The sequence below is a fragment of the Xenopus tropicalis genome, chromosome 8 (assembly GCF_000004195.4).
Source record: "Xenopus tropicalis strain Nigerian chromosome 8, UCB_Xtro_10.0, whole genome shotgun sequence".
NCBI lineage: Eukaryota > Metazoa > Chordata > Amphibia > Anura > Pipidae > Xenopus > Xenopus tropicalis.
The window spans coordinates 23,105,035-23,120,589 of NC_030684.2; the positions used below are offsets into that span (position 1 = coordinate 23,105,035).

Genomic DNA, 15,555 nt, shown 5'->3' on the forward strand with positions numbered 1-15,555 from the left:
TAGTACCCGAAAATGAGTTATTTAGTGCAATTAATAGGGCTTGTGCTGTACATACTTTTTTGCCTATTGCTTAAATCAGGAAGAATCTATAGTTTTGTCATTTTTTTAGCTACACCGGGCAACCAGGGAAAGTGAAGGTGCTCCATGTTTGGTCTTGTTGGTACCAGTGCATAGATAACTACCCCCTACTTACAAAACAGTGACAACAAAGGAGGAAGGATGGAAATTGTATACAGGGGAGTAATTATAGAGGAAGCAGATCTTGTGGTCGCTGAGGCTGGACCGCAGGGTCACCTTCCTCTATACCCACTACGCTTGCTAAAAAATTCACCTGCCCGCTGCATGCATGGACAGTCACATATGCAAATGGGAGGAGCTGGGTAGGTTGCAGTTCAATCTGGGTCTCAAAACTATTTTTTGTGTGTGGGGGGGTGGCCATGTGACATTACCCTGCTGGTTGTATATTAGTAGTCTAACTGTCTTCATTTTAGGACCAAGAACCAAACATGGTGCAGCTTCAGTTGCCATGTCACTGTACTTAAGAACAAGTATTTTTTACTTTGCAAGGAGCAAAGCAACTCTTTATTCATCATTTCTTCTTACCTTTCCCTAGAGAAAACTACACAAAGTGCAGCAAAAAAGGTACTTGAACAGTCTGCTAAGGAGGAGAAGCACATGAAAGAACGAGCAGATACCAATGTGGCTGACAGCTTGCTTCCACTACCACCTATCCCCGGCATTCCAGTCCAGCCAACAGAGAGCCCCATTCCATCTCTCCCTGCTGGGTGTCTGCTCTCGGAATCAACCATTGCATGTGCAAATACAAAGATGAAGTACCTGCCACTAATGACCGACTATGGGTTGCAGACACTCTACTTAGCCGGTAAGAAAATAAGGGGCTGATTCACTAAAGGCATGCATTAAAAATATTATCACTTCTTATATTTGGAGAATTAACGATCGATTCACGAAAAAGACACTTGTCTGAATTAAGAAACAATTTTATTGTCGTTATTTATGTTGCGATGACATATTTTTGAGTGATATTTTAAATCATGCAATATATTTATGCGTTATTTCGCAGCATGCGATATTAGCACATGCTATTATGCACGTAACCATTACTTTCTGAAAACTACCATTCTGAAAATGACCATTTCCCTGAAAACTGGAGGATGCCTCACTCTAGGGTGAACACATACTTCAGATTCCAGAAAAAATCCGACTGCAAACTCCATCTTGTCACCACAGACAATCACCAGCTGCAATGTTGTTTAGTAATACCTACTCCTGGGAGGCGTTAAGTTTCACAGTAATTATCGCCACATTTTATGCTTTTAATGCTTAAAATATGTCTGTGAATTATGTGTTAGTATTATTTGTATTAGATAATTACTGCAATGCGATGGAAATAACGCTTTGCGATAATTGAAATTTTTGTGCATGCGATATGAGTAGTAACGCATGCGAATTTACTTTGATGAATCGGTGCTTAATTAAAGAACTCTTTTTAACACATAAAACTATGCGTTAAGCGTTAACAACCTTTAGTGAATCGGCCCCTAAATATTTAAATTCATCAACTAATGTTTCTTTATACCAAACTTCGGATGTGTTCTCTTTATGGTATTAAACATACACTAACATCACTAATAAATACATGTTGGTCTGCTTCTGCCTGAAGTGAAAGCAAACTGCTTTACTGCTTAAGCACAAACCCTGGTCCTACAGTTCCTAATTAAGGTTGGCTATACAGCTATTCCTTGCATGGGCTTAGGGAGGGTGACTGACTTACTAGAATTGCTATATAACCCCAGTTCATGGCAAAAAGTATCTGGGAAACTAAAAAAATGGTGGTGCCTGTTCCCTTACCCTGGTTATTTTTTTGATAAACAAGGAGCATCTTCTTGGTTAGCATTTTTTGCTCCCTGTGGGGGGGGGTTAGTAAGAAATTAGCACCACCCCATAAGTTTTATTGTCCTTTAACTCTTAACTGTCCAAAGCAGAGGTCCCCAAACTTTTATACTCGTGAGCCACAAAAATTCCTGGGGGATGCCAGATAAGGGGCTATTTGGTAGCCTCTATTGGTACTGGCAGTTTAAAGGAGGCTCTGTTTGGCAGTACATCTCTTTTTAATGCAACTAAATCTTGCCTTCAAGCCAGGAAATAAAAAATAAGCATCTACTTTAAGGCCACTGGGAGCAACGTCCAAGGGGTTGGTGAGCAACATGTTAATCACGAGCCACTGGTTGGGGATCACTGGTCTAAAGCAACAGCCCACAATACTAATTAAACAAATGTATGAGGAAAAGTAAATAGAAATGGTAAAAAGGGTGTGTTATAAGATTATGGCAGCGCCTGGATTAAATCTTTGGAAAACCTAGTGTAAAGATGTGGTGACAGCAGAGTGACCTTTAGATGTCATCAGGCAGTGATATAATTGCATCTACACCACATTATAATGTTACTGTCTCACACTGCCACCTCTGTGGTGCCCAATTCCAAATAAAAAGCCCAACTTATTTTGCTTACTGACCCCATTTTGGGGCTATCAATTCATGTACAGGCTTAGACCTGAAACCTGACCCCCTGATTTTATCAATCCTTCCGGGATCAGTCATCAAATATAAGAGGTCACTCTTAGGTTATTGCCTGGGGGTGGCCAGGACAGTGACACCACACCACTGGAGATCTATCACTCCCCCAACTATAAGTGAATGGGAAAAGAGATGGGAAATGTTATGCGAATGGAGGAGCTGCTTAGCAATGTCCAAGGGGCCCCAGACATGTTTGTATCAGTATGGTCCCCATGGGTCTTGTTCCTATGATTATACAGAGATAAACAAATGATACCGGACTAGGAGCACCAATAGAAAGTGGATATAATTAAAAAGGTCAAACGTCAACTGATGAAGATGGCATGAGGTCAACAACGGAGCGGCTGAGCGACTGAGCAACCCCAAGTTCTGTTTTCCCTACTATTGATATCTTTTCCTTTTTCTGGTTCTATTTTTACTTTGTTCTTCCCCTTCAGTACTATATCAGGCAATAATACTGTAATAATGGCAGCAATAGGAAACATCATTGCTAAAAATTTAACTAAGTATAAGATATAAATACTAAAACAAATAGCTTTGGTAAAGTGGTGGTCATGTGACATTACCCTGCTGGTTGTATACTAGTAGTCTAACTGTCTTCATTTAAGGACCAAGAACCAAACATGGTGCAGCTTCATTTGCCGTGTTTGCTAAAAGGTTTCTGCCTTTAGTCACTGTACTTAAGTATTTTTTACTTTGCAAGGAGCGAGGTGGCCTGTGTTAAGGGAATGGTGGTGTTGATGTCATGGGTGGTAGGGAGTGTGGCATGTCGGGGGGTGGTGAATTTGCGTGCCAGGTGGCAGCCCTAGTGATAATATAACATACAGGGAACATGATACTAAAGCTGGTCCAGAGTGAGTCGGCAGCTTATTGGTCCATGTATAGGGCCTTCATGAGGGCCAGTCTGCCCAATATCTAGATTAAAATCAGCCATATAGTTATTTGGTAAGTCTAGACATTAGCATGATCCTTGCCCAAAAGGTCTTCATGGCCTGCAGTATGATCCGGTCTAAGGTCCAATAACTGGATTAGTCCATTTGACCCATCACATGGGTGGCCAAAACAAGCAAAGATATGTTTGTTTGGAGACCTTGCCTTGGCTAGCTTAAAGGGGAAGTCCTTGGTCTTCTGTAAATCTCCAAAAAGAAGCTTCCAGTGTACAGAAGGCTACGAGTGTTATGCAGTCAGTGCTGGGAATATTTATATATCACATAGCACTGCAGGGCTAATACTTTCTGTGCCTGTACACTGAGCAACCCCCCTAAATATACTAGAACATAAATGTGGAAATCATGATTCATTTTCTTTCAACCATTATAACTCAGAACTTTGGCATTCCGCTGGGCAACAAAAGGTAAACACCCACATAATTACCGGCTAATTAAGCCTAATGTTCTATGATGATTGAAACCCCCTGGAAATAAGGGTCAACAGCTTGTTCCCAGGCACATTTCTTTTGTTTGTTTCATTCAAGGGAGATTTTTACATTCTTGTTCAACAGTTTTGATTGCTGCTAAGAACTCACCAGTTCTCCATAGCAACAATGGGTTTTGGATAGTTAAAATGTAGCAATGACCTCATTATATTGGAAATCACACAGGAGGGGATACTAAAAGTATTTTAAGAATTATCAGGGGTCTTTAACAAAACTCATGCAATTCAACCAGGTCTTTACTGGGACTCAAAATATGCCCTGGTGTTTCAGGTTCACAAGGCCCAAATAAATAGTGATTGTCTTACAGTAGTATCTTACAGCAGCCCCTCTGGCATTTGCCTGAATCCAGTCCACACATTGCCACTCTAGGCCTCAATCCAATGCAGATGCAGTACTTAAAGGGACAAGGCAGCTTTGTCCTTACTGTCTGTCATAGGGAAGAAGGTATGAAAAGTACTCTTTAGCACCCTGTGTTTGCTAGGACTCATTTCCTTGTGTGCCTGAATGATATGGCAGTTAGGGGTCATGATGGACCAACCTACCTATAAAGTTGCTGGCAGCCACTTACTGTGGCAGCTGCAGGAATTACACATCTTCACACGATTGCAGTGAACTTAAACACACTTAATAAAAGACACTTCTCGCAGGGAAGCAGAATTAAGAATGGGCTCTGGTTGCTGACACACACACATTGATTGTTTTTCACAGAAGCCTCCAGGACCCCTGTCCCATGTGGCTGCACAGGCAGAGTGCCATTAGTCGTTCCAGAGGCTCCCTGTTTACTAGGGACCATTAGCTCTTCCTCTACAGTGACCATATGTACAGTGCCCAAGCTTCACCCGTAGGCCCTCCTATGACCTACAAAAGCTCAATTCCCTTTCTGGTGCTTACTTTGCCTCAGGGGCTCTACCTCTTTACTAAGCAATCAGGACAACAGGCTGTCCTTGCTAACTAGCCCTCTCTAACTTTTACTCCTGGAGTGAACTCACTTGCCACTGCTATCACTAGCTAGCCTAGGTACCAACCTCCCCAGTAGGTCTGGCCATAAGGTCTTGTTGCTGTCTCTGATATTCTCAGGCTGAAATAGGATTACAGGTGGGCTTTGCGCCACCTGCTGGCTAACCAGCATATAGTGTTAACTATTTGCATTAATTAAATAAAAATATTTATTTCATCTCTTACATACCCCTCATGAGAACAGTGCTGCAGAAAGGGTTGCCACCTGGCCGCTGTTTCACCAGCCTACTAGAGATACCCCAAATCCCTAATTCAGTTTAGGATCTGGCTGGATGTGTGCAGTATTCATATTTAGACAAATCTGAGTGCCTGGCCCAACCAAATCTGAGCCCTCATTATTACATGACTTTGGACCGAAAGTTGAAGTTATTTTGCTGAATATTGTTGCTTATATCATTAATGTTACTTATTTGAATATGAAAATTAGGATTCAGATTTGGGCAAACCCTAGAATTTTGGGTTGTGTGCATCCTTAATAGGAACGTCTCATATCCAGCCAAACTGGTAGGCCTCATTGAATCTCCTTCCAACAAACTTGGAGAATCCAATGAACCTATACTCTTGCCTTTCCTATAAGCAAAACTAGGCTTTGGGGCCAATGGAGTCCTTAAAATAAAGTCCTGTCATAGAAAACCCCAATGCTTTCCTTGGGGATGGTTTTGCTCATCTTTGTCCTCTTGCACAACAGTCCAGGGTCTATATAAATGACCCTTATTGTCTCTTTATAGACTTCCAATAGGCACCAGTTTGTTCTGTAATAAGTAAATCCACAGCTACTGTACAAAGGGCATATTTCTATAAATCTGTATATTTGTTAACAGTACATTATATTTTAAGTGTACAGAAGCCATTTCTAAACCCTTAAAGCCACTTAACATTTCTCCAACCATTTTTTATTTTTATAGATGTAGTTAAATATTAATAGAAAGTAGCATTTGGCTTTAAAGCAACCCATAAATAAACTTGGGAGCCTGCATAAATGCAGGCAGAATGTGCCCCCGGTTTGGCAGTATATGGTTATCATAAATGCCTCATGCACAATGAGGACCCTGGCCCTTGTGGTCCCTGCCGACACAGAACCGAATCCTGGAGGACAGGGACCCCAGTGGGCCCACCAGTCTGACCCTACACTGGTCCAGTTTAGTCCTATATGTTGGGGGGCTGGACACGTAATTAGCATTGACGGGACATGACGTGCTGGGGCAGAGGTAGACACTGAGGTAGACAGGTGGTAGCCAGGGGTGAAGACGCAGCAGGGGCTGGGTAAATGACCTTGGGGGGCTGTATCTGACCCATGGGCTGTAGTTTGAGGACCCCTGAATTATATCCAGACGTTATTGGAATCCGTATATCAACGGATATACACAAAATATTTCAGATGACATTTTGTTAACCTTAACTAATCCAACAATATTATTACCAAATTTACTGACTCAACTAATCCAATTTCAAGAAGTGTGTATAATATAAATACAACTAAAACCCAAGCATTGCCAATAAATATACCACAAAGCACTCTATATGCCATAGCTCAGACTTTCTAATTTTATTGGAGAGACACTTATATAGTATACCTAGGTATTAAACTACCAAAAGATGCAGACCCAATATACTGTCTAAATTATCAACCTCTCCTACGTGCAATAGTTCAACACTGTATTAATGGAGAAGGAAAGTCATTTTGGCATTGAGTAAACAGCCTTAGAGCTCTCTATTTGATTAAGATTGCAGCTGCCATTTTAGCTTGGTCTTCATAGCTTCCTGCTGCAGCTCTAGCCTTTATAGCTCAGATCACACATTCCTAAGGGTGGGGGGAGTGAGTTTTATGAATTCTTATGGCAGGGGGAAGCAGGAGAGAGGAGAGAACTGTACAGACTCTGGCTCCGGGAATGAAGGATTTTTCTGAGAGAGGAAGTCAGATACCCTTACAAAAAGGAGACAAGAAATCCTGTGTTTCTTTTGATAGAGGACTCAGTGCAGCTTGGCTGTATTCGATAAAGCTTACTTAGTTCTTACCTTTACTTCTCCTTTGAATGGCGTAAATATTATACCCCAATATATTAAAACATTCCTACGAACACTTAATAGCTATATATGGCAGGGCAAACCACCAAGACTGAAATTTCAAATTGCACAATATTTAAAGGTATCTGGAGGCTCATCACACTGCATCCTTGCTGGAAACGGCTATTTGTATGCATGCCCCACGAGGATATAAACATTGGATTGATCATTGATCAAACATTGGATTGATTATTTTATTAACATGGTATAAAAATGCTTCAAAATACAATTTTGGTACATTTCCTTCTCCATTACTACCTAAACATACCCCTCAAATCTGCATCTTAAGATAGATCAATGGTGGATCACCGATCTATATTTTAAAAACACTCTGCAATCTTTTAAAAAACTCACAGAAAAGTACAATCTTAAACCCACTGATCACTACTCCTACCTTCAAATCACACACTGGATGCATTCCTATAACAGAGACTACAAAACCCAAAGGCAACTAACAAGTATGGAACATCTTTGCAAGCTTGAAATCTCTTGAATTGCTATAAACTGTTAACAGCCCATGACCCTAATATAAAATTACCTAATATGCAAAAGTGGCAATGGCAAAAAGCACCACAAGGAACTACAAAATGTACCATCATGTAAAGGCACATATTAAACTTTTGTATAGAGGGCACTTAACGCTGCAAAAATTGTCAAAATTGATACCAAACTATCTAACAAACTGTATACCTGGATGTGATACTCAAGGATCCTTATTACATGTGTGTTGTCATTGTCAAATAATTGCTCCATTCTGGCAAGATGCCTTCCAAATGATATTGCAATTGTTATAACAACAATTACCTAAGAACCCAGAACTAGCCCTCTTACAAATATACCCAGCAAACTATACCAAACCCATCAAGAAATTATTATTCCACTGCACTAATTGCTAAATACTGGAAATCCTCCACACAACCAACTTTACAGGAATGCATAACTCAATTCAATAATAGAGAGATCATGGAACGGGTGGCAGGGGAATAATGAAACAACCTATATCAATATCATAAAACGTGGGATACTTGTTAGAGTTTCAAAGAACTATCTGACCAACCTAGAACAGAAACAAACAAATAATATATTGTGATTACATGATAACATCTGTAAGTTTTTTTTTCTTTTCTCTTTTTTTCTGTTTCTTCTACTTAAAGTTCAATACAACTGTCTATCTATAACCTTCCAATGTTATTTAACTTATGCTACTCTCACAAACTAAATTTAAAAAAAACAAACAAAAACCTATTTCATTAAATTTTAATTGGTGTGTTCTGATGTGTTAATGCTATTTTCCTTACAACATGAGTAACACACTGAAATTTGGCACCGCACACTTTGGCATTATTTGTGCATGTACTGTTAGGTTTGAATCAACAGGAAAATGATTCAAATCATTTGTTACACATGAGTATTTAACGGGTCAAGTGTTCTCATCTGGACACCATCTGCAGCTCAGAATGTGTAGGCGGTGCTAGTTTTATTTAATGCTAGGTCTGGCAAAAAATCGTTCATTCTAGTTCCCCTTATTCTAGTGCACCATTCAATAGACATTTCCAAATTAATACTTAGGGGTAACAGATATGTTAAGCTAGGGATATCATCTGGTGATGTTGTGCTGCCTGCCAGTGAGACAATGGATTGATAAAAAGGCTGCCTTAATGGCTTAAAACAGGGGTCCACAACCACCGGGCTGGGGACCGGTGCTGGGCTGTGGGCTGTGCTAAACTGGGCCACCTCTGGTCCCAATTACCTGTGATCCCAACTCCATGACAACTACTATGTGAAGCCCAGGAAGCTTTCTACTGATTGTAAAAAGGACCAAAGTATTTAAAGCTCCATATTAACTGTCTGGGGATGTCACCACTTAGGTGGGAGTAAGAAGAGCAAGAGGCCTGGGTGCATCTAATGCAGGGAAACAAGCTCAGGTCTATATATCCACCACCCCTGGTCCTCGGAAAAATTGTCTTGCTTGAAACCGGTCCATGGTGCAAAATAGGTTGGAGACCACTGGCTTAAAAGGAAACTATAGCCAAAATATCAGCTGTAACCTTTTTGCTTAAATACAGTGTTAGGAATATTATATTAAGGGGATTCCATCACGGAACAAACATGTTTTTGTTCAAAAAGCATCAGTTAATAGTGCTGCTCCAACAGAATCCTTCATTGAAATCTGTTTTTAAAAGAGCAATTTTTATATTTAATTTTGAAGTTTGACATGGGGCTAGACATACTCTTAGTTTCCCAGGGGCCCTCAACCATGTGACTTGTGCTCTCATAAACGTCAGTCACACTTTACTGCTGCGCTGCAAGGTGATATCACCCACCTCCCAGCAGAACAGTGGGAAGATAACACAACACCCTGACACCTGTATTGCTAAAAATGCTCCCATGCCCCACCTAGAGGTAGATATGAGAACAACATTCAATAGTGAAAATCTAATCTGGTCTCTAATTTTTAAAACCACTTATTGAGAAGGCTGTCAGACTGCGAGGGCATGGAACACAAGTGTGGACTGGATACTATGAAAGAATGAAAGCAATGATCTGATTGGCTGGATGTGGACTGGATACTATGAAAGAATGAAGGCAATGATCTGATTGGCTATTTGTAACTAGTTATTACTTGGGACCAAACATAAGGGCTCCAGACTGATGATTTGTGGATCAAAAAATGGTTAGGCCCCCTCACCCAATCCTTGGGGAAGATTAACATATATTGAAACTGCATATCTGTCAAGAGGGTCAATAAATTCAGCATGAGGCAGGACCAAATTGGCACACAATAATTTACATGAGTGTATGAGAATATCACCAGGCACTGTTCTTGTATTTTTAAGCCTGCTGCTACCAGAATCTCTGGAAATCTTTGTACCTTTATATTTATAATTGGGTAAATTGCATACTAGCAGTCACAAGCTGCCCCTGCTAATTTGAGTGTTGCAGTCTGCATCTTGCGGCAAATGTACCAACAAAGGTGCAATAGGCACAAGACACAGAGCATTTTCTTCTGCACAAGTAATAGGTGCAAGTTCTCTTAGGGGCATCATCTTTTAAAGGAGACATATCCTATAAAAATTAAGAATGTACCACTGATAATCCTTTCAAAGTAACTCCACAGCATTCACACCTCTGTGAGTTTCAGATGTCACCTTTCTGAAGAGTTAAAAAGTGCCACTGTGATTGGATTAGTGGAAGAGTATATATGCTGAGGACTTCCCATACCAGTCAGTTGAACTGAAGAAGCTGCTCGGATGAGTAGTGAAACGTCTTCAATGATTACCAAGAATATCCAAGGCTATTGTGATACTAATATCTACAGTTAGTATTACTGGTTGTATATATAGTTTATGTATATGAGTGTATAGATTGGTTAGTATAGGTTGTGTGCTGGGTTTACTCGGATGGGTTGAACTTGATGGACAATGGTCTTTTTTCAACCCTATGTAACTATGTAACTATGTAACCAAACAAGTCCAGTTGCTTTAAATTTATTTATACTAGATAATGTACCACTGAATTATACTCCTCTAGATATAGAAGGATTGTGCTTAAAAAGTTGTGTTTCTGACTGTTTTATTGAGAAATTCCACAAAAACCACACTAGCACCCCCCATCTGTTCCACTTCCTGCTGGCTGAATTCTCTGGATGAGCTGGGGAGCCGGCGGCCCTCAGTACACTGCACTGTAGGATCGGAAACCAATCAGCAGCTAGGCTGACCTGATAGGGAACTAAAGCCTGTATGTGCTTGTGTGACTGCAGGGCTGTGATTGGCTATCCCCCTCCTACTGTGCTTCTGGCAGGGAGAGTTCGGACACGCCCACTCTTCATTTCACACTGGAGGGAGAAGTGATACGATCTATAGGGAGCTCCAATAAAGGGGACATTTTTACAGAGAGGATTAATTTTTTAATAATTTTTAGCACAAAGGGAAACCAGCACCGTATATTATTCATAATTCCCTACAAAATTAGGGTTTTTCCCATTTATCCAATATGTCTCCTTTAACACCTTAGCATGCTAGCGTTTGCATCTATGCCTTTGTAAATGAGCCCTCACAACGAAATGGGCCAGTCCATTCCTGCAGTATCTAGCTGCCAATAACTGCAGCCTAGACAGGACCAATGACACTAGAAAGATCTCCTCTCAGAGAACAAGGAATAAAGCTACTTAAAATAGGAAAAGCACCAGGCCCAGATGGCTTCACAAACATATACTATAAAACATATAAAACACTACTCATACCACAACTTCAAGAAATATTCCAAAACATAATGGACACAGGGAAAATCAACCCAGAATTCCTCCAAGCCCATATTACAACCATACCCAAACCAGGCAAAACTCCAGACAGTTACCAAAACTTCAGACTGATAGCCCTCTTAAACACAGACCTCAAATTATATTCCAAAATATTAGCACAAAGACTAATCAGAGGTCTTGCCTTGCCCCCAAGAACACAAGAAAACTTCACAATCTCTTACATATTATCAAAAACCAAAAATACCCATCCCTTCTCCTATCATTGGACGCAGAGAAGGCATTCGACAGGGTCCACTGGGAATATATGGAACAAACACTAAAAAAATTCCAGTTGGGAAAGACTTATATCAAAGCAATACTAGCATTATACTCATCTCCTACTGCAAGGGTAAACACTTCAGGGATCCTGTCGAGTGCCTTTAACATCACAAATGGAACAAGACAGGGCTGCCCACTCTCTCCACTCATATTTGCACTAATGGTAGAACCACTAGCTAGTAAAATTAGACAGAACACAAATATAAAAGGAATCCCAACACCAGAAGGACCACAAACAATAGGACTATTCACTGACAATATAGTACTCTCCCTCACTAAGCCTCAAACCTCACTAACTAACTTAACTAAAGAACTAACAGATTTCTACCAAGTCTCATGGTATAAAATTAATTACAGCAAAACCCAAGCCTTACCCATCAACATACCCCAAAGGGACCTACAAATATTACAACAAGAATACACATATGACTGGAGAGAAACCCACATCACCTACTTAGGAATCAAACTGACAAAAAACCCGGAAAACCTATACAAAGTGAACTATCTCCCACTACAAAAGACACTCCAATCAGACTATCAAAAATGGAAATCACAAAACATATCCTGGATAGGCAGAATAGTGGCAGCTAAAATGAATGCACTACAGAGAATATTATACTTATTCCGAACAGTGCAGATACAACTCCCGCCACGATACATCAAACTATTACAAATGCAAATGAACAACTTTATATGGAAAGATGTGAAACCTCTGATAGCCTTTAAGGTCTTACAACAACCTAAACTAAAAGGGGGCTTGGGAATTCCCAACATACAGCTGTATTATAAAGCCTCCCTACTAGAAACGGCTATCAGGATGCATTAACCTCCAAACCACAAAAAATGGCCCCTAACAGAAACAAGCCTTATACAAAACATGACTTTACCTCAACTCCTTTGGCTACCACCTAAAAATAGACCCAAGGACTTACCATTGCTGCCCACAACTAAACTGATCCTCACAACCTGGGACAAATTAAACACAAAAGGTGACTTGGGCAAATTCCCCTCACCACTAACCCCTATCACCAATTTACATTATCTTATCAAAGACCTCTCATTACAAAGCTGGATAGACAGAGGTATCAACACCATTTCAGACCTGTACTTTATCACAACCTACCGCACTTTCCACCAACTTCAAGAAAAATTCCAACTCCACAATAAGGAACAATACGCATACCTAAGAGTCACCCATTTTCTACACAAAAACACACCGAACCACAAAACTAAAAGACAACCAACAAGAATAGAACACCTTTGCAGTAACATCGGAAAAGGAATAAGAGGCATTCTTTCGGACTGTTACCAATTTTTATTAGAACTTCTACTGGACTACAAACATCCATTTATGCAAAAATGGGAACTGGACCTACAAACGGAACTTACTCCAGAACAATGGGATAAGATATTCTCTATAACAACTGGAGCAACCAGATGCACAAACCACCTAAAGTCAGCCAAAAAACTCTTATATAGATGGCATTTAACCCCAGAACAACTACACCATATCTCAGCAACATACCCCACCACGTGCTGGAGAGGCTGTGACAATCAAGGGACTTTGATACACATGTGGTGGCATTGCCTAAGAATAAGCAACATATGGCAACAAGTCTTTACAATAATAACAAAGGACTTACAAATCAACCTACCAAAAACACCAGAAGCAGCATTGATAATGCATTTCCCTGAAACCATCCCTAACCCCCAAAGAAAACTCTTATTCCACATTTTAAATGTGACCACCACACTCATAGCAAAAGGGTGGAAAACAGGAGGCCCCTTCGAAATTAAACAAATACTACAAAACATGGACATAAGAGCCTCAATGGAACAAATGGCAGCCTGGAATGACATTAACAAAAAAGAGCAATACAATAAAATATGGGCACAATGGAACACATACCGCAAAACCACACTACCCACCTCGCAAGATGGCCAACAACAATAACCTACAAACCAACTCAAGAACTCATCTTAAAATAAGGCAAAATGGCTTATACACAATGGACTTACCTGGTGTTTTCTCTCTACCCCAATCTATTCCCTCAGTTACTAATCCCTCCTTCCCTACCTAATTAAAACCTACCTATCAATAAGGACAAACCATACCCATACCCCTAACCCATCCCTATACATCGCTCTTTACCAATAACAAATGAACCAAAGACAGCAATATCACATGTTTTTCTTTTCACTGAAACTATGTAAACCACTATTACTTGCTATGTTCAATAAAAAGAAGTTACAAAAAAAAAAAAAAGATCTCCTCTTAGTGGTACCACCAACAAGTAAACAATGCATCACCCAGACTACATTGGATGACTACATTGTCATTTATATTACTTCTTATAGTGTGAGGGCATAACTAGAGGTTGACTGCCATACTAAAAGCATGGTACCTGCATTGGAACTGTACACAGGTCAAGGCCCCAGATAACCTATCTATAGTCTTGGGCACCCCTTTAGAATGCTATGATTTACTCCATCTGTCTTAGTACATTTAAACTGATATTTTCTGTGGCACTGGTTAAAGGGTGGATAGAAAGCCGCCCATGCTAAAATTCCATATTCTGATATAAATCTTCTTAGTTTTTTATGAAACATAAAATACAAGGGACTTTTGAGCCACCAATTGTTCTTTAAAAGGAAGCAGATTACTAAAAGGATGTATCTTTAATTAAATGCTGAGCTAATAGTATGTAGTTAATTGCAATAACACAAGCTCACAAAGATGGAAAGTTGAGTCGTTTTGTGTATCCAATTTGCCCATGACTCACTGATCAAATAGAAATTGATGCTCTTGCTGTCTTCCTTGGGGCTATGAAAAAATGTGGCATGCTACTTTGTGTTCTCTTCTCCAGGATGGTTTGATTTACATCGGCCTGGGCCTAATTAAAGGAGCAATATTCAAGTCTATACAATGAGAGAATCTCATCTTTCCCATTTCTTTTCCTTGCAGAGAATGAGATCTCCAAGCTGCCAGCAAGAGCCTTCTCAGGGCTGCCTAATCTGGAGTGGCTGGATCTCAGCAAGAACAAGATAGATGATTCGGGCTTGTCATTTGATGTCTTTAAAGTAAGATACTTCTCTTGTTATGACTGATCTAATCAAAACATACAAGCACGCACCTTACACAGGCAAAGGAAACATAGCTGCAAGTATAAATGCATGTATTCTAGATCAGTTTCAATGAAGATACTGAAGAAACAAGCTTAGCTCTGTGATTGTCAAACCTCTTCACTTCATTTTTTCATTGAGGTCTGGCATGGTGCCGAGAGACTGGTGAATTGTCAATGTGGTTCCATTATACAAAAAGGGATCCCGTTCTCAGCCTGAGAACTATAGGCATGTTAGTCTGACATCAGTGGTAGGAAAGCTTTTGGAAGGGGTAATAAGGGATAGGGTACTTAAATACATTGCAAATCACAATACTATAAGTTTGTGCCAGCATGGTTTCATGCATAACAGATCTTGCCAGACTCATTTTATTGCCTTTTATGAGGAGGTGAGAAGGAACCTTGACTCTGGATTGGCAGTGGATGTCATCTACGTTGACTTTGCTTAAGTATTTGATACAGTTCTGCAGAAAAAGTTAATGATAAAACTGAGGAATATTGGCCTCGAACATAATATTTACAAAGAGTGGTGGTAAATGAAACATCTCCTAATGGGACCAGTGTTCTTAGTGGAGTATGCAGGGGTTTGTTGTTCGTCCTTTGCTTTTTACTTTATTAATGACCTGGAGGTGGGCATACAAAGTACTCTTTCTATTTTTGCTGATGATACTAATGTAGGGACCCATAGGGTTAAGCTCCCTATGGCTTTACCCCTACCTCTTCACAATCTGTACTGTTATT

General features: G+C 40.1%; 1 protein-coding gene across 1 annotated transcript in view; it reads left to right on the forward strand.

Annotated features, from left to right (window-relative positions):
• The window catches only part of ecm2.2 (extracellular matrix protein 2, female organ and adipocyte specific, gene 2), a 54,737-nt gene that overhangs the window by 8,779 nt on the left and 30,403 nt on the right, over positions 1 to 15,555 (forward strand). The window contains exons 3-4 of the mRNA XM_002935511.5: positions 614 to 883; positions 14,658 to 14,773. Of these exons, the coding sequence (XP_002935557.1) occupies positions 614 to 883; positions 14,658 to 14,773 (386 nt within the window). The remainder of the gene's footprint in view (positions 1 to 613; positions 884 to 14,657; positions 14,774 to 15,555) is intronic.